This window comes from Cottoperca gobio, chromosome 15, assembly GCF_900634415.1.
Source record: "Cottoperca gobio chromosome 15, fCotGob3.1, whole genome shotgun sequence".
Lineage (NCBI taxonomy): Eukaryota > Metazoa > Chordata > Actinopteri > Perciformes > Bovichtidae > Cottoperca > Cottoperca gobio.
This window is the reverse complement of record NC_041369.1, coordinates 2,121,915-2,145,100: the sequence shown is the minus strand read 5'-3', so window position 1 is coordinate 2,145,100 and position 23,186 is coordinate 2,121,915. Positions and strand designations below refer to the sequence as shown.

Sequence of the window (23,186 nt, the reverse complement as noted above, 5' to 3'; positions counted from 1 at the left end):
AAAACCACACCTGTTCCATACTGATTATCATTTATAGTAAGTAAGATTCATCTATTATTATTTATTGACACCTTCACTCTCTTTTCTACTCTATTAATATACTCCACATGGATGGGCAGTAAGCAGTTATTATTTAATAGGTAAATATGACAGCTGGAAGTTCCATCACATTATAATGTATTTTTAACATGATTTGGGGTATTAGTTTTCATAATTGGGCAATATAAAAAGAAATGAAAAAGCATAGTAAGACATTCTAAAGACTATTTTCCTCATTTGACAGTCCTTTGACTTTGACATCATTGCACACACACACTGTCCGGCGCCCATAGAAAGCTGATCAGAAAAGTGACACCGCTCTCTCGCTGCCTCTCCATGTTTTATAGGGCCAAACCAACCAATCAGTTTAAATTAGTAAAAACTGGTTATACTTTTAATTTTTTTTATAAATAAAAAAACACCCGCCCCACCATTGCCTATGGTTACAACCGGCCTCGATGCTCCTTAGTCTCTAGAAAGTTTATTTAAGAAATGTAAAAACCCACAGGAGTTAACATTGCCTGCTCCTGAGATCGCCTGATACTCACAGTAAGTAAATTAAGAGTTAGTGCTTTACTTGATTTTATCCATCATCAATCATTTAACTTACAAACATTTAGCTTTAAAATAGTTTGCAATCTGAGTAAACGGAGGTCAACAAACATTAGCCAGGACTTGCTAGCCCCTTAGCATGAATTTCCTGCTACAAGGTTAACCTAGCTAAAGTTATATGAAGATCATACATTTTCAACTGTTTTAAATATACTTGAGTAGCCTACAAAAACCGGAGGGTGTTGCAGGATTCGACATTGAGCTGCTGTTAAGTAACGAAAGTCCTCTGTTAACATTAAATATAAAATAGTCCATCAATGGCAATGCTATCTAGCTAACGTTAGCATTGCTTAGAGGAAAAATGCAGACTAGTTCCATTAACTGTAAAATGTTTAAATATATTTAATGGCATTTACACTTAATACACAAGAGGTGCTTCCTTGAAATACTTCATTGCAGAGTGTGTGTATATATATATAATGATGCTACAAAGCGGTAATCCTCTGTTTGTTCTTGTTATGCTGTAATGCTGTCCACCACGGCGCAGTTTAAGAGAGAACAGACCTTGTACTCTAACTACTCATTGTCCATCACGTGTTTGAGTGGAACGTAGTAAGTTGCTCATGTTTTTTGAGACTTATTTTTTAATTTGTTTGCAGTCTAAGGGCAACCCTGAACTTTGAAATGTTTGCGAGTTGATGAGGCCCCCCTGAATACACAATTAGTTTTATTAGTCATTTCTCTGTCATTTGTGGAGGAATGGCGAGTTTAGCCTGGCTTTTAGGTATTTTGAAGGAGCACCTTTGTGGGCTGCATCCTCCTTGATTTCCACAAGATTCACAGCTATAGTCACACTTAACCCTGAATTAATCAATCAAAAAGTCAGTTTGCCAGGTTTACATTGCAGAGTCAACAATACCAATATATGCAACTCAAATGCTTTGCTGAGTTTAACTAAATTTGCTGGTTTTAAATTCTAACTTAATTCCAAATTAGTTATTATACTGATTAATTATAATATATGTTTTTCAAAACTTCCTAGCTAAATGTTTGGACAAATTTAATTGTGCATGTAATGACCACAGAAAAGGCATTATTTTGTATATTTGGTAGTGTAGTGTGGCAGTTTGTATATATAATTATACTGTTTAATTACATTAAGAGTACATAAATAGCAATACAATAATTAAGCCTTATTGTGGCCATAAAAGTTGCTTGGCAGTCAGTACTCCCTTAGTCCCTGACATATCAAGTCACAGTCAAATGCTATTAACCTATAGTCTTTCAGTCAGCTGATGTCCAGACAGTCAGGGGAAGAAAGAAATGGATGGAAAAAGGAAATGCTCTTTTCTTAGGCATTAATTATTGATGCTTATCCCTATAAAGAACGACTTAAGAAAGACCACCTTAAGAAAATGGGTTCTAAGACTCTGTATACTACAGCCTATTAGCAAATGATGTTGATGATGACGTATAATGTTACATATTCAAATTACACACTGAATATAGAAGTCACAAAAGAAAGTTCAATAGACACATCCAGAAATTAGTATCATAGTATTCTTGAATTAAGTAAGGATCTTGTTTAGTTTTAGGAAAATGGGGAACCTGAAACTGCTGCTGGTTTTCAGAGACTGGTTTCATACTAATGACAGCAGTCATGTAGGTACATATTTTTGTCGTATCTTAATTCCCTGTAGCAGGTTTCTAACATCACCAACAATGAAAATATGTTGTCAATGTTATAATATAAAGTGTTTAAATGTGAAGCATAGCAGTATATGTGTGTGAGAGAGAGAGAGAGAGAGAGAGAGAGAGAGAGAGAGAGAGAGAGAGAGAGAGAGAGAGAGAGAGAGAGAGAGAGAGAGAGAGAGAGAAAAAGGAAACGAGACAGAAAGTTGTAGAATCTGCCCTCTTAGCTCAGATACAGCTCATTGCTGGTTTATAGAACGCTGTCAGTGTATTGACTTGAAGAGACATCTGTTGTATATGTGTAGCCTACTCATGAACAGGAAGTGGGCTAACAGAAACTACTGGTATCTGTCTCTTCAGGTGTGTTCAGCCTGTATGACCATATCAGGAACACGGAAACCGCGCACCTGTAAACTGACGTCATACGCTGAAAGTACCTGCATCAACTTGTCCATCTGAACTCGGTCAGTCACTCACTACCTTACCTTCAGGAGAGAAGACAAAGACGCCACGACGGAAACCCGCAAAGGAATATATTTATAATTCATTTAATTACTTTACTTTCATTGCGAGGAGTATTGGAAGAGGATTTACTGACAGATGGGGACCGTTCAGTTCGCGGTTTTGGGCATTTTAATCTTCGTTTTTCAGGTGAGATTTCCTGCTTTCGTTGTAACTTCCCGTTAACTCTTCAAACGGCTTTCACCCATTTCTGTGGAGAACACTAGCATACTGATTGAACAATGTTTGTGTGTGTTTAGAAACCTTCGTGTCTGGGGAATTTCTGAGTATAATTTCGCTTATGCAACTTTTTATTAAAGTAAAATAATTAATAAGTGTTGATTCGACCATATAAACATGTTGACTGGAAGATAATGCCTAACATCTCAAGTGATTTTAAAATGTATGTCTAAACAAATGCGTCAACCCCTAACACACAATGTAATGTTTAAATCGCCATGTTTTAGAGTTTGAGTGTGCTCCCCCTCGAGGAGTCTGTAGGTTTACACGGCCTCGCCCTAGTTCCGCCGATGACGTTTTCGGCAGGTTGAATTCCAATCCAACATGTTTCGATTGGATTGTTTGAAAAAACAATTATTCACTACAATTAGTTCACACCAATGGGTTGTAACATTATGTCGAAATCATTTCGATAACTAGTTTCTTATACATTTTTGTGAATTCTAGTTTTAACATAATTAAGTTCTTTAGACCCAACTTTTAAGAGTTACAATTAATCATACCTATAAAACAATTGTGATTGAATCAATTGTTACTTAATTAAGAAAATAAACACCAAAATATGCCAGTTTCAAATGTGAAGTTGCTGATACTTGTTTTATATATTTTTATATTGTCTTTGACCTTTTGGACAGTTGGTTGAACATACATTTGCATAAGGTTGTGGCTAGTACCTGGTATTCTTTTGTTACCACCTCGGTCGAGGTTCCAAGCCAGCTGAGGCGTTACTTGAAGGTGTTAAAATACTGCACCTCGTGTTTTTTTAATTAACACTTCTGACATTTCGTTTTACATTTAAAATAATTGACAAAGTACAGACGTTCCGCTGTTTGGTTGCCAATTAAAGGTTTTAGCATGATGTCCCAGCAGTTTCACGCTGAGTTGCTACAGAGATCAGCTGAGAATCATGCCTACTCCAAGGCGATGCTGTCCGCAGTTGACAACGAATTAAAGAAATGTACCATGTCCCAAAATGAATTCGCGCTGAGCCATGCTGTGGAAACACGGCATAAGTAGGCCTACCTCAGTTGGTGATAACACTAATGTTGAATACTTTGTTTTAATCACATGGAATTTTAAGTTTCCTCAATAAAATCGGACTAAAAGTTTTCTTGTAACTTACTGATGGCACATTGTCCATACATCCACATTATGATTAATTTAAAAGTGTGTTTTCCACTCATAGGCCTCTACTTTAGTGACAGCTGAGGAGCCAACATGTGTACCTGGGTTCGAATCGGATCTGATGATTTTCAAAGTGTCCAGAAAGCACCTGAAGCTGGATTTACCCCTGGGAAAAGGTATGAACACTCCAGGACGCTGTCATCTCTCTCATTGGCTAATGCACACACACACCTGAAGAAAAAATTGTGTTGTGTTCGTTTCCAATGTTCAATATCATAATATATGGATTATTTTGCGATTGTACATTCTAGTAGGAACATTTTAGCGGCAGAAGCATCCAGACCTAAATTAAAGCCATAGATAAAACTCATGTGCTTTTCTAAAGTACACCACTGGCTCAGATTGCCTTCTACAGATTAGCTGTTCACATTGTTCTCACTACCAAACAGCCTCAGGTCTCAGCTTGCATTGACTGCACCTCATGTAATGCTCTTACCTGCAGGGCAAAAACAATGTCCCCAAGCCTGTTTTGCAGGCCCGGCTGGCTGCTGTTCGATTGTCACAGCTTAGCTTGTTTAAAACAAGGTTATACTACAGGCTTCTGGTTTGCTCTGGTAGCTTTACGATTTGTTTAACAGTTCATTTCTACCCTGTTGTAAAATATTAATGTAGAAATGGCTTTTTGTGACTAATAGAGACAAACTAAACAAACAAATGCAGCAGTCAAATTAAGCAAAAATCTTTACTATACTTTGTATTGGAGTGCACCTAGCTTATTATCTTGTCGTGAGAGCAAACACAGGCACTCAAACAAAAACTGCTCCATATTACATACTGGCAGGGTCGCTGTCCACTGGAGCCTCTCCCAGCATGCATTGGGCTAGAGGTGAGGGCATGAGAGCACATTAGTGAGCTTTACCATACAGGAACACTGAAGGGCGGAGTCTACTGAGAGATATGTCAATTGTTTGGAGAATGGAGAGTCCGTAAGGACCCTGCTGACACTGTAAACTCATCTGCGACAACCAAATCAGATGTCCGGTTGTCTTGTTGGTGCTTGGTCTTGATAAGCTCTTTTGCTGTGCTATGCCAGTTAATCAGTCAACAAACCTGGTCTGTTTAGTGTATGATGCATAGTAATAGCCTGTTGGTTAATTACGACGTCATGTGTTTAAGTACAGTGTCTTTCTTAGCAAGAGAGATACAATATTTGATTAAACCCCAGTTATGTTTCTCTAGTGTATTTTTTATTAGTTTGTTTGTGGGACTAATTGACATAGAACTTTATCAACCAAGAATTTAAAATGTATTGGTCAGGTTTCGTGGTTATAATATTAAAACATGTATGTTTCTTGTCTAATAAGCTTTATTAGCTTTGAACAGATTCTCCTGCATTAAAGCTGTGGAGGAACACTCGTACTCAGGAAGCTGTTACAGTTTCGTCTGTTAAACGGACTAATTAAGTAGTCAGGAAATATAAAGATTAATAGTCAAAAGATACATTCAGTTAATATTGGCCCTAATTACATGTCAACTGAAAACCGTAAAATGACTCTGGGTTTAGAATAATTCACCTGTAGTATAAAATCATTTTTTTTTTAATGATGTCATGAATACGTCAGTATTTCTGATGTTTATTTTAATCTAGAATACATTTAGGTTTTCACCATGTTAGCTGACATTTCCACCTATCTGTCTATTTACAGGAAAGAGTTTGACCAAAAATGGTCAATACCGAGAAGAGTACAGACCACTGAAGGAACTCAACTCCTCATTACCGCGAAGAGTTTAATGACTCATTTGTAAGCCCTGCAAAACTCTGACTCTCAGGGGATGGCATTACTATTTAACATTAAAGCCTTTGGAAACTCGTCTTCACCAATCCACCAAATTGGAGAGAAAAGGAATGTTCATAACTATTAGAAAACCTAGTTCCAAAACTCACTTGGCTGCTCAAATGTTTCTTGGGACTGTGGGGGCAGATCATGCTTGATTGACAGCTCCCTTTCAGTAACGTTACGTTACGTTGCCATTTTATTTTCCTTTTTTAAATGTTCAATGTGTAATTCCGAACCACCTGCTCCAGAGAAATAGGAACAATATTTAAAAAGCACCAAAATGAGACTCCCAAAAAACTATTTTAATACATTTGTCGTTTTGGAATTCACATTTTCTAAAATGCTCGTCATGGGATCTGCAATACAGGTTCGGCCTGACATTGATATGCTACACTACATATCTCGTATAATTCAACAGCTCATCACCATCCTACCTTAAGTGCTACCCTTTTGTGTTTTGTGCTCATTGGTCTTGGTGTCTTTAACTGGGGTGCATGGTGAGTTCTGAAGTGTTGCCTCCTTTGCACAAAACAGTTTTTATAGCACATTGCTTGACATTACAGGCTTCTTTATGTCAGTGATTTCGTCACCAGTTTCTAGTCCTGCCATGACATGGATTTTGCAATACACACACGTTTTTGGTTAAAGCACACACACGTTTTACCTGTGTGTCACTGGCCGCTACCTGGCTGAACTGCGTCTCGCTCATGGGAGTGCGGCTGCGGTCATCCTCAACAGATGATTTTCACTCTGTTTTTGCCGAGAACTGCACGCGCCACAGGAAACACAAAGGCGACAATCCCTACTGGTCCTACCAACAAGGTCTATGCTGCGAGTCGCAGCCGAGTTGAGCTCATGGACCATGTGTCTTTTTCACCGGTGGAAAAACTTTGAAATGGTGAACATGAAAAGAAATGCTGCATTTTTGCCCCCCAAATATGTTGCTCAACAAAGCAGTTCACTCACAACTCAAAACAACAGCATGGCAGTGAACTCTGAAAATGAATCACATTACATTTACTTAATAACCATTATGGAGCAGGCTACTCCTCCCAAAACACATGTAGGCCTATACCTTATTTTCATTCCTATTTGGAGCCATTAAACACATCCATTTCGTTTAATATATTTCTTCTTAAGATATGTTCCCTTACATTGTCAATAAAAGGAAATAGCTGTCTGACTTTGTTCCTTGTTACTACTGACACGTAGTGGAAATTTAGACAAATAGATTTCATTCTTTCTTTTGACGTACACTTGACCTCTGGTCATTCCCATTCTCCTCATCACTTACTGATGCTGGATGTTTTGCTGTGAGTGTTCCACAGTTTACAGTAAAGACATGCAGAATGCCATATTGTCGAGACATCAGAGCTTTGTATTGTGGATGAGTTGCTGTGCAGGTAATTGTATAGTTCAGGTACTTTACAACTGTTAAAGGAGTGCTGTGTCGGGTGATTATCACAGTCTGCACTCAATCAACTGGGTGTATAGGGTGCTGTACGCCAGAGTCACCATGTTGTTATACAATGGGGCTATGTACTAGTGAGGATAATTCCCCCCTGATTTATAAACGGCTGTAAGTGTCTCCGACCTCCCTCAACATGGATTCTTCCATGCTGTTATTGGTCAACTGTCCGTGACAAGTGAAATGTGACTCCTGCTCCACTGTGCTGCTGCTTCTGCTAATGGAGAAGACCATTTCAGTTTCTAATTGGGCGCTGATGGAACTAAAAGGGTTTTATTTCTATTTAAAAGTGTTTGCCTAGAACCCATACTATTCTCAGCCTCCATTGTCATTTATTCTACAATTATCCTGCTGGAGGCTTGATATGATAAATTGAGTTTTGTGGTTTTGTTCAAATGGGGTGTTTAGTGGTGGTTTGTGTTGGCAGTCTTTTAGATGAACACTGTTTTATTTCAAATTAAGCACACTGCTCTCGTGCTTCCCTCGTGTTTCTCAGTCCACTCATCCTTTAACACACGGTCTTTACTGTCGACCTTTAATTATTTTTGTATCTGTTAGTTTGACAAGCCATTTTACTTTTTCAACCAGAGTTGCTTTATCTGATCTGACAACAACCTTACTAACTGAAGATACAGGTTTAATCTGTGACACTGTTATCCTGGAAGAGGCAGTAATGGCACTAGATATTGTAAAAAGGGTGTACGTTACTTTATCTTCTGAAGACTTGCCAATTATTTCTCTAAAATAATAAATGTTCTGTATGTACTGCATTTGTAATGACGACTGTTTCTTTTATCTAATTCCAGTGGGCTTCACTGACTGCACAGACCGCACAGTATTTGTTTTCCAAAGTGATGACCGCCATTTCATGGTACATGCAGACGGCACATTGAAGGTCAGTAGAGATAACAAAATTGCAGTATGTAATGCTTATTTTTCCAAAATCCTCGCACATCCTTGTACGCCTATTAGGGCTGCACGTGTATGGCCAAAATTATAATTATTTTGATCAATATTGATTTCACGATTAATTCATTGTTTTATCAACAACTTTATTTTAATTGTACTTTCACATTTCACAAACAAAGCACTGCTGAATAGTCATCCTTGATTTTTGTAGGCTATATTTAAAGTTAAATGCACCAATCTGGAGCGCCTTGAGACTAAAGTTAAGAGGATAGACAAGTTTGTGCTCTTGTAAACAAGCAAGACAAACTGTTTCCCTGAACAATGAAATTCTTTATTTGCGTTCCACTTTGAACAGTATATACAAGGAAACACTAGGTAAAATGAAATACAAGAAAATATATAAAAGTGTACATAGAATATACAGAATAGTAGAGAGATCTGTGCAAAATCAGTAGGTAGGTTAATGTCTGACTGTAGTATGGATTATATTTCTATTCTATACAACCAATGTATGATTAAATTGTTTAGAGCACACCATTAACCAGAAATAGTTTACAAGAGGACAAAGTTCTTCATAGGTTTAGCTGCTAAATGTTGCCCTCAGAGTTCACCAGATTGATGTATTTTTATAGATCTTTTTTTTTTTATAATATAAAAATGTATTAAAATCTTCTTCCGGGGGACCGGGCCCCTAGAGGGTTTCAGGCCCAGCTGCCATAGTCTTGCAAAAGCTTGTGGGAAACACTGCATGTTGGTGAAGAATGGAATCCAACAATTAGATTTTGGGATTTTTCCAAGTATGATTTTGTCATGTAGAGATGGCTTGAATCCAAATCTGTTGTCAGCATGTTGGTTTTGCTAATGACTGTTTTCTTTTCCCTCCAGGTAAAAAGACCTTTAGATATTCATGGACACCGGGAATTCTTTGTCCACTCCTGGGACGCACAAGGTCGCAAAATGAGTGTTAACGTCAGAGTGTTGCACCATAGAAATCACCATGGAAACCACCACCAAAATGTTGAGCATCACCATGGAAACCACCACCAAAATGTTGAGCATCACCATGGAAACCACCACGGAAACCACCCCCAAAATGTTGAGGATCACCATGGAAACCACCACGGAAACCACCCCCAAAATGTTGAGCATCACCATGGAAACCACCCCCAAAATGTTGAGCATCACCATGGAAACCACCACCAAAATGTTGAGCATCACCATGGAGACCACAAACGCCACAACCATCAGCACCACCACACGGAGGTTGACTCTGTTAATAAGATAGAGGTAGGATTACATGCACTATTGAAGGAAACTTTCAAACTCATTTAATTAAAACTCTTTATGTAAAATATGGTTTGCAGGTGCCCAAGTGCATCAAATTGTTGTTTATCAATAGTCTGGAACTATAAATACATTGTTGGAGGCTCTGCATGCAAAGGCCTGTTTCTTTAACAAACACTGCCCCTCTGTGGCTGTGTGTGAAGCCAAGATGCACTAATAGAAGTATTTTTTTATTGTTATGTCAAAGCCATGTTAGATTGTGGCAATTTTATTTTTTTTATGTTTCTCACAGCATCATTATTTCAGTATGTGTAATGTCCTTTAATAGGAGTTTGATAGTTTATTATAGTGCCTAATATGAAGCTTTTTAGCACATCTTTTGTTTACAGACTATATGCAGGCTCTAATTCATTATCTTTGCGTAAATATCTGGTCCTGCAAGGCTCTTTTGCAATACCAAATGTTGCTTAAGAAGATAACGGCTACACTGATGCTCCCCCACAGAGACACTACCCACACAGCAACTCTCTGAAGGGGCCATCAATGTGCTTCTAGTGACTGTCAAAGCTCCACCAGCTTCTCTATTTCTCCAATGGCGACACGTTAGCTCTGACTGCCAGCTCTACATCGCTATCCACACTTCGCTGTGCAGTGGTCAGACAGTTCCTACAACACACGTGTCATATAATACGTAGCCACGCGTCCTTCAGTCGCTTTCCCGCAACTCCTGTTACATTGTTCTTAATATGCTGAGATGAAGGGTTCTAGCTGAATTTCAGGCAATTATCATTCAAAAGTAGTGTGCTACCAATTAGTGGTAGTTGAAGTCATTGTCTGCATCTGTGCATTAATCTTGATTTTTGTTTTGTTTTCCTGGATGAATAAAATAACACAGTAGTTAATGATTACTACTTAACAAAAGATGCTAAGAAAATATATATTTTCCAGGACTTGAATCATCATGGATTACTTTTGAAATGATTCACAACATGATCACATGTCACGTGACTGTTGCACTCTAACTGACTACAAATGTGCATGTTCTTCCAGAATGCCACCGATCAACAGGTGCCCATTCTGCACTTTCCTAAGTCTGGTCCAGGGCTGAGGAGGAGGAAGAGAGACTGGGTTATTCCTGAAATCAATGTTGCTGAGAATAGCAGAGGACCCTTCCCCCAGAAAGTATCTCAAGTAAGAGGAAATAAAGCCACTTGATACTGAACTGTATTTTTAATATTTGTTCTGCAAAAGATGACTCCATGATTGTTTCCACTGCTGTCATCCATCTGATTTATATTTTTCTATTTACATTTCAATATATACCTTCCAATTGTCTTGTGTGCTTCTTTCCCCACTCCTCCCTACGTAAAGCCAACGTTTCAATTATTGAATAACTGTTGATAAAAAAATTAATTAACATTGTTTTCTTATGACCAGTTTAATCATCCTGTTAGCAGGAACTCAAAAAGGTTTCAAATAATGAGAGAGCATAGTTGTTCTCAGGTGCACCATGGCTGATGTGATGAAATGGTGCTTCAGCAGTTATCCTCACATTCTTGTTAGCCGGGTGTAAGATACTGTGACCAGGCCATTCTAGGTTTCTGCACCTCAGCAATGTAAATACTCAAACCTCTGCTCTCCTTACTTACTGTAGTGGAAATTGTTTTGCGATATTGTAACTATTGTTGTAGTCAGTGAGGGTGGTATAACTCAGCCCTGGTGTGTTTTGTCCAGATCCGTTCTAATGAGGATAAACTGAAGAGGATCTATTACAGCATCACTGGTCCAGGAGCTAGTCAGCCACCTGTTGACCTTTTCACCATGGACAGAGACTCTGGTACACTGTATCTCACACAACCACTGGACAGAGAGCAACAGGCCTTGTACATGGTAAGCATCATCTCTGATATTGGTTTTATACATGCAATCTTTGTTAACTTTTCAGGATCAGACAGTCATCTGGTCACACTTTGAACTCCATATCCCTTCAGAATCCATGAGTTTAGAATTAAACATGAAAGAGTTTCATATTACTCCAAGCTCATTTTGACTAATCGGAGCAATCGCAATCTGTTCAGAATGTTTAGTCAACTCGTGTTTGAAGCTATACCTCAACCATAATGTAATCTCTTGGTACCAAACATTCACCCCGTTGGTACTTTGCTCTTTGAGAAAACGGTGGCTTTGGTTGACTTAAATTCACATTGTTCAAAAATTCATGTCTGAAAAGGAAATCCCAAAAGCTTCTCAAGCCACGACAGACAATCAATTTCCCTGCTGGTTGTGCTCTGTATGTACCAAAAAGTAACATGTGTCTAAATATGGTAAATGTGCATCTTGTGTAACACTTGTGCTCATCATACATGAGGAGGGTAACGTGCTCATCATACATGAGGAGGGTAACGGGCTCATCATACATGAGGAGGGTAACGTGCTCATCATACATGAGGAGGGTAACGTGCTCATCATACATGAGGAGGGTAACGTGCTCATCATACATGAGGAGGGTAACGTGCTCATCATACATGAGGAGGGTAACGTGCTCATCATACATGAGGAGGGTAACGTGCTCATCATACATGAGGAGGGTAACGTGCTCATCATACATGAGGAGGGTACATGAGGAGGGTAACGTGCTCATCATACATGAGGAGGGCAACAGGCTCATCATACATGAGGAGGGTAACGTGCTCATCATACATGAGGAGGGTAACGTGCTCATCATACATGAGGAGGGTACATGAGGAGGGTAACGTGCTCATCATACATGAGGAGGGCAACGGGCTCATCATACATGAGGAGGGTAACGGGCTCATCATACATGAGGAGGGTAACGGGCTCATCATACATGAGGAGGGTAACGTGCTCATCATACATGAGGAGGGTAACGTGCTCATCATACATGAGGAGGGTAACGTGCTCATCATACATGAGGAGGGTAACGTGCTCATCATACATGAGGAGGGTAACGTGCTCATCATACATGAGGAGGGCAACGGGCTCATCATACATGAGGAGGGCAACGGGCTCATCATACATGAGGAGGGCAACGGGCTCATCATACATGAGGAGGGTAACGTGCAACGGGCTCATCATACATGAGGAGGGTAACGGGCTCATCATACATGAGGAGGGTAACGTGCAACGGGCTCATCATACATGAGGAGGGCAACGGGCTCATCATACATGAGGAGGGCAACGGGCTCATCATACATGAGGAGGGCAACGGGCTCATCATACATGAGGAGGGCAACGGGCTCATCATACATGAGGAGGGCAACGGGCTCATCATACATGAGGAGGGCAACGTGCAACGGGCTCATCATACATGAGGAGGGCAACGGGCTCATCATACATGAGGAGGGCAACGTGCTCATCATACATGAGGAGGGTAACGTGCTCATCATACATGAGGAGGGTAACGTGCTCATCATACATGAGGAGGGTAACGGGCTCATCATACATGAGGAGGGTAACGGGCTCATCATACATGAGGAGGGTAACGTGCTCATCATACATGAGGAGGGTAACGGGCTCATCATACATGAGGAGGGTAACGTGCTCATCATACATGAGGAGGGTAACGGGCTCATCATACATGAGGAGGGTAACGGGCTCATCATACATGAGGAGGGTAACGGGCTCATCATACATGAGGAGGGTAACGTGCTCATCATACATGAGGAGGGTAACGTGCTCATCATACATGAGGAGGGTACATGAGGAGGGTAACGGGCTCATCATACATGAGGAGGGTAACGTGCTCATCATACATGAGGAGGGTAACGTGCTCATCATACATGAGGAGGGTAACGTGCTCATCATACATGAGGAGGGTAACGTGCTCATCATACATGAGGAGGGTAACGTGCTCATCATACATGAGGAGGGTAACGTGCTCATCATACATGAGGAAGGTAACGGGCTCATCATACATGAGGAGGGTAACGGGCTCATGCATGTTAATTGAGACTATTGTAACTCATTCTTCTTTTTTACATTTCCTCAGTTTATTAGAAATTAAGATGCCAAGACTATTATTGTTACATAAAAGTATCTGGTTTTCAGAAACTCTTACAAAAAGATAATCACACCGTTCACATTCTCTGTGAAATAAAATGCCCACTGACATAAAAACTGACTGGAGATTTCATAGGCCTGTAAGATCATAATACCAGTAGTTTTTAGTCTTAGTATGGCATCTTCTTCTATTTTATTTTCTATTAATGTATGTATATTAATTTGACAAAAAGAGCGAAATTGTTACAAATAGTCAAAAATGCTCCGAGGAGTTTTCTTGTAAAGCAACAAAGTTATACACGCTGAATGTCCTTCTTTGTTAACATGTATGTTTACTTGCTAGATGTCTTCTTCACTGCCTATCTTTGTATCACTGCCCTATTAACGCCTGTAGATCAGTGATTTAGTGTGAAACCAGTGGCAGGAGTGTGTGTCGCATCACCTGTGTGAATGTTAGTGATGTGGAATGCAAGCATGTACATAGATTATTCTTGCATGTACAGTATTATAAAACAAATGTGTTTTGTTGTATGCAGTTTGAAGCACATGCTGTAGCAGATGGTTCAGGAAATGCTGAGGCTCCTATGGATATTGTAGTGAAAGTAATTGACCAGAACGACAACAACCCTATTTTCACTCAAGACACCTTCCTGGGAGAAGTTGCTGAGGCCTCAAAAATAGGTACCGTCAGGGAATCTCATTTAGGCATGAAAAATATTTCTGATTTCAAAACTGTTTACTTTCACAAGAAGAAAAAGCAGGATCTAACTTTATTTAGCTAAAGTTAAATCCTGCTCCAACACAATGACGGTCTTAAATGGGACTTTTTCTAATGTAACCTGTAACTCTACAAAATGTTGGCTAATGGTGGTAGTTAAAACTAATTGTGGTCTTTTCACTTCATGATTCTGTTTTAGGCATCCTATAGCTGCCAACATTGTTCTGTCTTGCTCCAATGTACACATTCTCAAAAAAAAGAGAAGAAGAATCCGCACAAGAATAAAGATGTAAATGTAAAAACATGAGCAACTGAAGTGAGCACACTTAAGCTACAGCTGATGGCAGATAACAAGAACAACTTGGTCCTCTTGGACATTGCTCATCAGCAGTCAAATCTACCCTTTTGTTTTCTGTGCACAATGCATCATCGTAGTTAACCTTTGTTAGTGATCACATTTGAGGGTAATGTTAGTCTAATATAAGGGGTATGACAAGCCTACAAAATTCCTTTTGACTGAAACCCCATGCACACATCATTTTATTGTTGGGTTGGAAAGGAAACAAACGTACTGTTAGCACCGTATGGCGCAGCTTTGTTTTGTAAATCACCTTTTTTAAATGAAGTGCTCTGAATACTTTGAGAAACCTCTGTACATCATTTCCACTTCCCTTTCTCCAGATGATGTGGTGATTACGGTTGTTGCCACAGATGATGACGAGAAAGATAACGACAACTCTGATGTCTACTACCGTATCATAAGCCAGGATCCAGCGTTGCCCAGCAATTCGATGTTCGTCATCAACCAAAACAACGGGGCCATCAGAGTCAATGCCGGTGGGCTGGACAGAGAGGTGAGACTTCTAAAACACATTTCCCCTCTTAGCGTGCTTTCACACCCAACTTTTGAAATGATCTCTAGTTCAAACAAACTAATATTGTCTTGTGTTGGCTGGTGTAAATGATGTAAGTCGTACCACAATAACTACTTCCATATTACTTTCTGCAACTACCGTCAAAGCACACTTGCTTGTTACTGCTCTTAGTTGAAGACAATATCTAAAGCAACAGGACTTATGAAGCGCTCATCGTGTACCATATCACCAGCCGAGGCTAATGGGAATGTCATTAGTTTCAAAGCTATTTGATGCTTAATGGATTCTGCTCCAACTGAGTCAGTGAAATAACAACAAATCATTTAAGCCTTCATGTTGATGAGTTAAACGCAATGTGTGTCTCTTCTTACAGAAATACCCAAAGTACACTCTGGAGGTAGAAGCCGCAGACATGAGGGGAATAGGGTTGAAAGGATTCGCGAAAGTAATCCTGACTATCACAGATAGCAACGACAATGCTCCGACCTTCACTCAGCCCTTGGTAAGTACAACGTACTTGTGACTGCAAGTTTGGGAAACACCTCCCCAGAAGAGCACTTCTCCATTCAGAGTGTAGCGACCTTGGAGTCGTCACCATGCTGAAGCACTGTCCAATGGGCTGTACTAAGCACTATAGTCTGTGTTAACGTCATTACATTATTATTATAATATTTATTTATTTATTTAAGTAGTGGCTTTAAAGTTGACTGTATGAACCACCAGTTCATAGATGGTCAACTTTAGGGAAGTAATGTGTTTGATGGAGAAGGTAGCTGGCCAGAATACGTTTTGGTAATGTAATGAATAAAGACTGCTCCTTTTTTATTTGACTTAGTAGTTCAGGTAGGATTGGATCTCAGTTGTGGTCTTCTTTAAAACATTTAGCATGTGATGACAAAACATCTCTATTTGATGTTGGAAGGCACACCTATATTTAAAAGAGAATCCCATAGCTGTACAAGGAGGTAATGAACTGAAGTGCACGATGAAAGCAGATCATGAAATTAAGGCCAAGCTTTAAAAAAGAAAACGGGAAACAACGGCAAGCTTTTTATGAACTCTTGTTTTTTGTTTGTTTGACTTCTAATACATCCCTTGCATTCTCCCAGTATGAGGCAACAGTTGCAGAAAATAAAGTGGACGCTCGGGTCATTATGATGTCAGTAACAGATGGTGACGAACCACATTCCCTAGCGTGGAACGCCAAGTTCACAATTGTCGATGGTGATCCTGGAGGACTTTTCACAGTGAAAACGGGAACTAACAAACAAGAAGGAATCATTTCTACTGCTAAGGTAGGAAGTAAACAAAGAATTCTCTAATAAGCCACAATCTTAAGTTGTGAGAAATCTGTCAATAAATGTTTTGTTTTATAGATAGGTTGATGTAAAGCAATCTATGTTATGTATTATCTCTTAGTTTTAGTTGTACAGCAGTATGAGCTGTAAGACATTTGTCTAATAAGTTGTGCTTCTGCTTTTCATTCCACCCAACCAGAGTCTTGACTTTGAGAAGAGCAGCAAGCACACTCTGTTGGTTGCTGTGGAGAATGACGTTCGTTTTGCTGTTCCTCTGCCCACTGCCACCGCCACAGTGGTGGTGACTGTGCAAGATGTCAATGAAGCTCCAGTCTTTGATCCAATAGAGAAGCAAGTGTCAAAACGGGAGGACCTTTTAGTCGACAGTGATGTGGTGCAGTACACCGCTTCTGACCCAGACACTGCACTAAAACAGAAAGTCATGTAAGTTCAAACTGTGATGTACCTTGTTATTTTGACCATGTTTTCTTATTGTTAAACAAGCTTTAGGTGACCCCTTCAATTCTTTAACCTCAGAAGGGCAACAAAGAGTGCATGCATCACTAAAACTGCTGATGGAGACTATTACTGGGGAATGTAAGAGTAGCTGAAATTTTCGAGAACGTGGTAAGCTTATGTACCCATAACGTGCAATGTTAACACTGATACTGCACAGTTCTCAGCTTTCAGCACCAGAGGAGCATCCATGTAGATGGTGGGGCAGAAGAGGCACTGAACACCGCTCACAGATTAGGACAGTTATGTTAGGAGTACAAGTGTTAAATCACTGTAAATGTACTGCTTGGAGTGTTTTTTGAATAAAGTTATAGAAACTAAAGCGCAGACAGGATTTACGACATGTTAACTTGTTTCTTCCTAAAGTTAATAAATCCTTTTTATGTAATTTGCTTTTCTCCATCATATTTAAATGAAGATATGATTTTTTTGTGTGATTCTATACAATGATTCTTTGTTGGACAAGAGTAAGATGTTGATCCTACAGAAAGGTGCTGACATTGAGGACCTGCCACGTGTTAACTTTCTTCAGGCTGCACCTCAAGCTGGTGGAATCCCCCGTTAACCTCATGTTAACCTCTCGGCTGTTCTTGGCAGATTTCTGTCGAGCAGGTCCGACGCATAGTTTCTGTTTTGGCTTTTCCAATAAGTAGTTTGAAATCCATTGCATCATTTTGCTTTCAGAGGCGATACTGAGGATTCAGCTTGGGTAATAACTTGGATAAAACAATGATCATGCATAAATTCTGTAACCGCTGGCACATTCAATAATTGCAGCCAAAATAATCCTTAAAGCTGCAGTTTCAGTTTGTTCCATGGGGGACTTGATGAGCATTTAGCCAAATAAATTATGGAATGTCTGTAGCATATAATTGCCACCATGTCCAAGCAGAACGGTATATGGTAAATATCAACTGAATGTTATTCAAATGATTGAATGCCCACCGGGAAGCATGTAAGTGATAATCTGCTCGCTTGCATGTCATTTACGTCTTTGTGTTTCTCGTTTATGTCCAGGTATAGAATAATTAGAGACCCTGCCGGCTGGCTGCATGTGGGTAAAGAGACTGGCCTGATTAAAGTAAAAAATATGATGGACAGGGAATCCCTCTTCGTCAAGGACAACAAATACACAGCACTCATTGGTGCATATGACAATGGTAGGTGGGAATCAAGTCCTACAGCTGTACATGCTCGTCTGGTTTTCTGCACTGCTTTAGGGCAGAGAAATGATGGACTTTATCTTATTGTGATGTTTTAGCTTCTCTAGAATTAAGATGTTCTGCTAATGTGTGTTTTGTGTCACCAGATGAGGTCCCAGCCACAGGAACTGGCACTCTTATAATTCACCTTGAAGATGTCAATGACAACGCTCCCACCATTGACGAACGTGCAATCAAGGTTCGTTTTCCTTTCCCAAACAATTTCAATGAAATGATGAAAATGTACATGTTTTGGGAGCAGAACTCTGTGATGGGTGTGATTTCAAATTATATCCCACAAAAAGCCCCTGTTGTGCAGTAAAATCACCAAACACTTGCTTCTGACATTGTTTTCTCAGGTGTGTAACAAGGAATCTGTTCCTCAACTGCTGTCGGTAACAGATAAAGACGGAATTGGCTTTGCTGCTCCATACAGCATCATTTTACAGGGCCCGTCGAAGACCAACTGGACTGCTAGGATGAACGAATCCAGTATGTACACAATTAATATGGCAATGAATTTTTTTTTTTTTTTACACAAACTAATGCCATCCAATCAAGTAGCCAGTCACAGGAAAACTTATAGATCATTCCTGGGGGGTTATTAGGGTTTTGAAAAGTCAGCAGATCAAGACAGACTAAGAATTAGTTTCAACTGTCTTGGAGCCGAAGACTTTCCTCTAATTGTCCTTCGCTGGTGTTTTGTTTAGATGGCATCAAATATCCACACAAAATGAGCTCCACACATTAAATAAGTTTCGGGTACGAAGTCAGAGATGCTTCAGTTATTGGGGAGGCGATACACAATTTTGGATTCTGAATGGATGGAGAACAGCTCAGTGGGAAGGAGCCCCTCGTGCAACACATTTACAAGGAAGCTCGTTTGTTTAGGCCAAGATGTGCTTAAAGTTATTTTTGGGAAAAAGTCATAAAGGTTTTGCTCCACTTCTTTACGTTTCTGTGAAAATGTCGTTCAAATTAGACAAAATGAAAAACTCATAAATTGTGCAGCAGCTGTAAAGTCAGTCTTCCTTAATTATCCTCTTTGTTGCAGAAACGGGCATCATCCTGAGTTTAGCCTCTGAGCTACCCAGTGGAGATTACACTGTGGTCCTGAGGGTTTCAGACAACCTTGGCATGGAGCAGGACAGCACAGTCCAGGCCACAGTGTGCGACTGCACTGGGGAAGATGTGATCTGCAAAGGGCGTGTAGCAGGCGGCACCGGACTTCCCCTAATCCTGGGAATACTGGGAGGCATCCTGCTGCTGCTAAGTAAGTCTGATTTTGCATTATAGATGTATATGTAAAGATGCTTATCCAGGAACTGTAGATGTAAATGATAGCTTTCATGCAAAAGAGAAGTTATGAAGCTTTGTATCACATCTGTAGTTGGAACCCAAAAGTTCAGTTCAGTTTTTAACAAAGAACTATTACCTCTACTTTACATTATGTAGCCGGACAGTAAGTACTAGCTTGGAAACCTCATGTCAAGGATGACTGTGTTAAAGGATAAGGCCTGTGAAATGGAGCCTTTGTGGGGACTGTTTTGAGCAGCAGATTCTGTTTTCGAAATACGGGAGAGCTGAGAACTATGTCACTCTTCACAGGGCTCTGTTTTAAATGACTGGGCCAGTAATAGTTATGGTCATCTCTTCTGCTGACAGGCTCAACTCTCACCCCTTCACCATAGCTTTCCTTTTTCTGTTGTGTAGGAAATGGTTTGAGTTGTGGTGACTGAATCCTGGGGGTGTTGTAATAAGCTTTGTGCTCTGTACGTTCAGTGCTGGTGTTGCTGCTGCTGCTATTCGCGAGACGGAGAAGAGGAGAGAAGAAGGAACCTTTACTGCAAGATGACGATATCAGAGACAACATCTACTACTATGATGAAGAGGGAGGCGGGGAGGACGATCAGGTAGAGTTTGGACTGATTTATGCTTATTTTTATGATGAGCCTCAATCAGCTGCGCATCATACATTACTTAAGATAATCAAGGCGGTATGGCAAAGTCAGGAGCAGAACACACTGGCTGCATTTCCAGTTAGGAAGTGATGGAGGCACATGTCTCTGTGGAACAGAGCTGCTGGTCATGCCATCCGTTAAAGACTGATGTTCACCAGCTGGAATGTTTTCAAACATCATTAGTTCCTCTGAAAGCACCTGCTAACATATTTTCTGGTGGAAAACCAAGTGAGTAAGTGCATTAGGGTAATAATCCAATATAATCTCTATTGCGGTGAAATTGTATCTTGACCAGAATTTAAGAACAAATCTTTGATTCCAAGCTAGTTGTAACACATGAAGAGGTTCTTTAATGCAAAGCATAACAGTGGACACTTGTCCAATAAGTATTAGTAGCAACACCCCACTGTGATATTATTTACATTGCATGCAGCATTTAGATGTTTTAGGTACTTGAGGTGGAGCTCATTTTAATGTAAAATATCTATATGCATTTACTTTGCATATCAACTTTTTAGATAAAGGAAGTGGAATAGATAGAAAAACTCAAGTAAAGCACAAGTACCTCAAAAGTGAATTTAAGTATTTGAGTAAATGTAATTGTCAGTGGAACAGTTTATTGCATCAGACATCTTTCTCTATGTGATTGTGCTTTTAAAGTACACGACCCGCCCATACTAGGGATTTATATACCATTTTCCATTTACGCCAAGTGAAAGGTCTGCGAGAGAAATCTGGATTAGGTCATTAGATCAGTGTGTAGATAAACGGCAGGAGACAAAGTGGAGGTTGTGCCATCTAAAAATATCACTACCAGAAACATGGATTACGTTTCCTGTATAAATGCACAAACAAGGTTTTTGTTAAAATTAAATATGCAGTGTCTTGTGTGTAAACTCGTACATGTGTTTGCCCTCAGGACTATGATCTGAGTGTTCTTCACCGTGGTCTGGACAACCGACCCGAGGTGTTCAGAAACGACGTGTTGCCTAACTTCATGCCGGCTCCTCAGTACCGACCTCGCCCCGCCAACCCAGAAGAAATCGGCAACTTCATTGATGATGTGAGTCAAACATTCAAGTGTTCGTACAAACATCAAAATCTAATTTATCACTGCTCAGTGTTTTCCATTACATTCTACCTGTGCTGGAGCGGGGGGAGGGGAGGGTTCGGTAAGGCAAACCAGCTCACCCCTGTGTGTGCGCAGCACTACCATGAAGTGTGATTGCCATGTTGTTTTACACTTGCTGTCTACTTATCTCTACTTTCTTGTGTTAAAACGAAAGATTAAAATAAAAACGATCACTGCGGGCTCTGCATGATGATGGACCTAGTGTGTGCGTAATGTGACACTAGTAGCCTGTCAGTCCTCACTACAGTGGGAACATCCTCCATGTCCCACAGGATTATATCACCCATTCCGGGATGAGCGGAGTGCAGCAGCACATCAGACAATCGCACTCCACCGTATCCCGCGGAGAGCTGAGTCAGCAAGCCGCATGGCAGAGTCCCTTCAGTGTCATACTGCCACTTGCCTTTTCTAGTGCACAACTGACTTATTAAAAAACTGAAGTTCCTTTAAAATGAGAACATGTATCTTCTGCTCCTCTCAGAACATGAAGGCAGCCGACAACGACCCTACAGCACCCCCCTATGACTCCCTGCTGGTGTTTGACTATGAAGGAGGCGGCTCTGACGCAGGAAGCCTCTCCTCTCTGAACTCGTCGAGCAGCGGAGACCAGGACTACAACTGCCTCAGTGAGTGGGGACCCCGCTTCAAGAAACTGGCTGACATGTACGGAGGAGGAGAAGATGATGATGACATGCTGTAAATGTACCAAAGAACTTAAAGTAATATGGATAGGTAGATGCACATATGGCTGTGTGAATGTAAAATTGACATAACCATGAATTGGTAAATAACTGCATCCCAGGGAAAGTGGACATCAGGAGGCCCACTGATGGGTTTTTCTGTGTTGGGATTGAGGATGTATTTTTGTCAGAGCAGTCTTTTTACAGTAACTGCTCAGAAACCAAAGGATGAGTTTGTTTTTTTATACACTAGTTCCCCATTTTGAATGGTTGAGCTCTGTCTGCCTGTCTTTTAGATCCCTGTTTAGTTCTTGGCTAAAGACCAACTGTGTTTGTCTGTTTTCTGTTCCTTGAGCCGTGAAGCCACATCAGTCTCAATGTTGCTCTATGGATTTTGTACAGATATTTCAGCCTGTGTTGTAGCTTAGGTGGTGACACTGGATACGTACACGGATGCAGTTACACTGGTAACGTTTGTTTAATTTTGGCAATGTATGGTACTTAACTTTTTTTTTTTAATGGAGTTGGTACTACTGCTTCAGCTCAATGGGAAATCCAGGTAGCCAGCCAACGCCACATCAGCCCGAGGGTGTGATCAATGATTTATATAGAAATGCTTTTTTAAATGTGTCTGTTCAGTTGACATCTTTATTACATTGTAATGTCAAACACTTTTTACCATAACCTCCAATGGTACTTTATTGCAAATGCTTTGTTCATTTAGATTTTTTTATTATAAAGTTATCTTAATACAATGGATTTGTGAAGTCTTTTTTTTCACTAATGGAATGAGTGTTTCACTGAAACGCATTACACATCTAAAATATGTGTGTGTGATACAGCAAAGCAGCATTCATGACAAAAGTAGTCATTACATTACACATCGGCCACTTAAATGTGTCTGTAGCAGATGAGCGTGGTGTCATCCAAGCCAGTTGTGCATTTGAAAAGGCAAATGGTTCCAGTTTCCTGTCCAGTTGATGCTACGTAATGTGCAGCTCACCACAATCCCTAAATGGAAGACAGCCATACAAGGTGTTGTCCCCTTTGTGTGGAAGTCACAACAGCCCCTCACCTCTGGATGCCAAATGCACATTTGGCATCACACATTCCCATGCAAATAATTTTTTTTTGAA

At 40.1% G+C, this 23,186-nt stretch overlaps 1 protein-coding gene across 1 annotated transcript; it reads left to right on the top strand.

Moving 5' to 3' along the window:
* Positions 1 to 460: 460 nt before the first annotated feature.
* cdh31 (cadherin 31) lies at positions 461 to 22,807 on the top strand. Its single transcript, XM_029450296.1, has 19 exons — positions 461 to 588; positions 2,644 to 2,934; positions 4,211 to 4,325; positions 8,262 to 8,350; positions 9,250 to 9,651; positions 10,699 to 10,839; positions 11,383 to 11,538; positions 14,205 to 14,349; positions 15,068 to 15,240; positions 15,635 to 15,763; positions 16,371 to 16,556; positions 16,759 to 17,003; positions 18,093 to 18,235; positions 18,385 to 18,476; positions 18,637 to 18,769; positions 19,332 to 19,550; positions 20,060 to 20,190; positions 21,158 to 21,301; positions 21,852 to 22,807. Exons 2-19 carry the CDS (start codon positions 2,884 to 2,886, stop codon positions 22,068 to 22,070), a joined length of 2,913 nt encoding a protein of 970 aa, XP_029306156.1. The 5' UTR covers positions 461 to 588; positions 2,644 to 2,883; the 3' UTR covers positions 22,071 to 22,807.
* Positions 22,808 to 23,186: the final 379 nt, after the last annotated feature.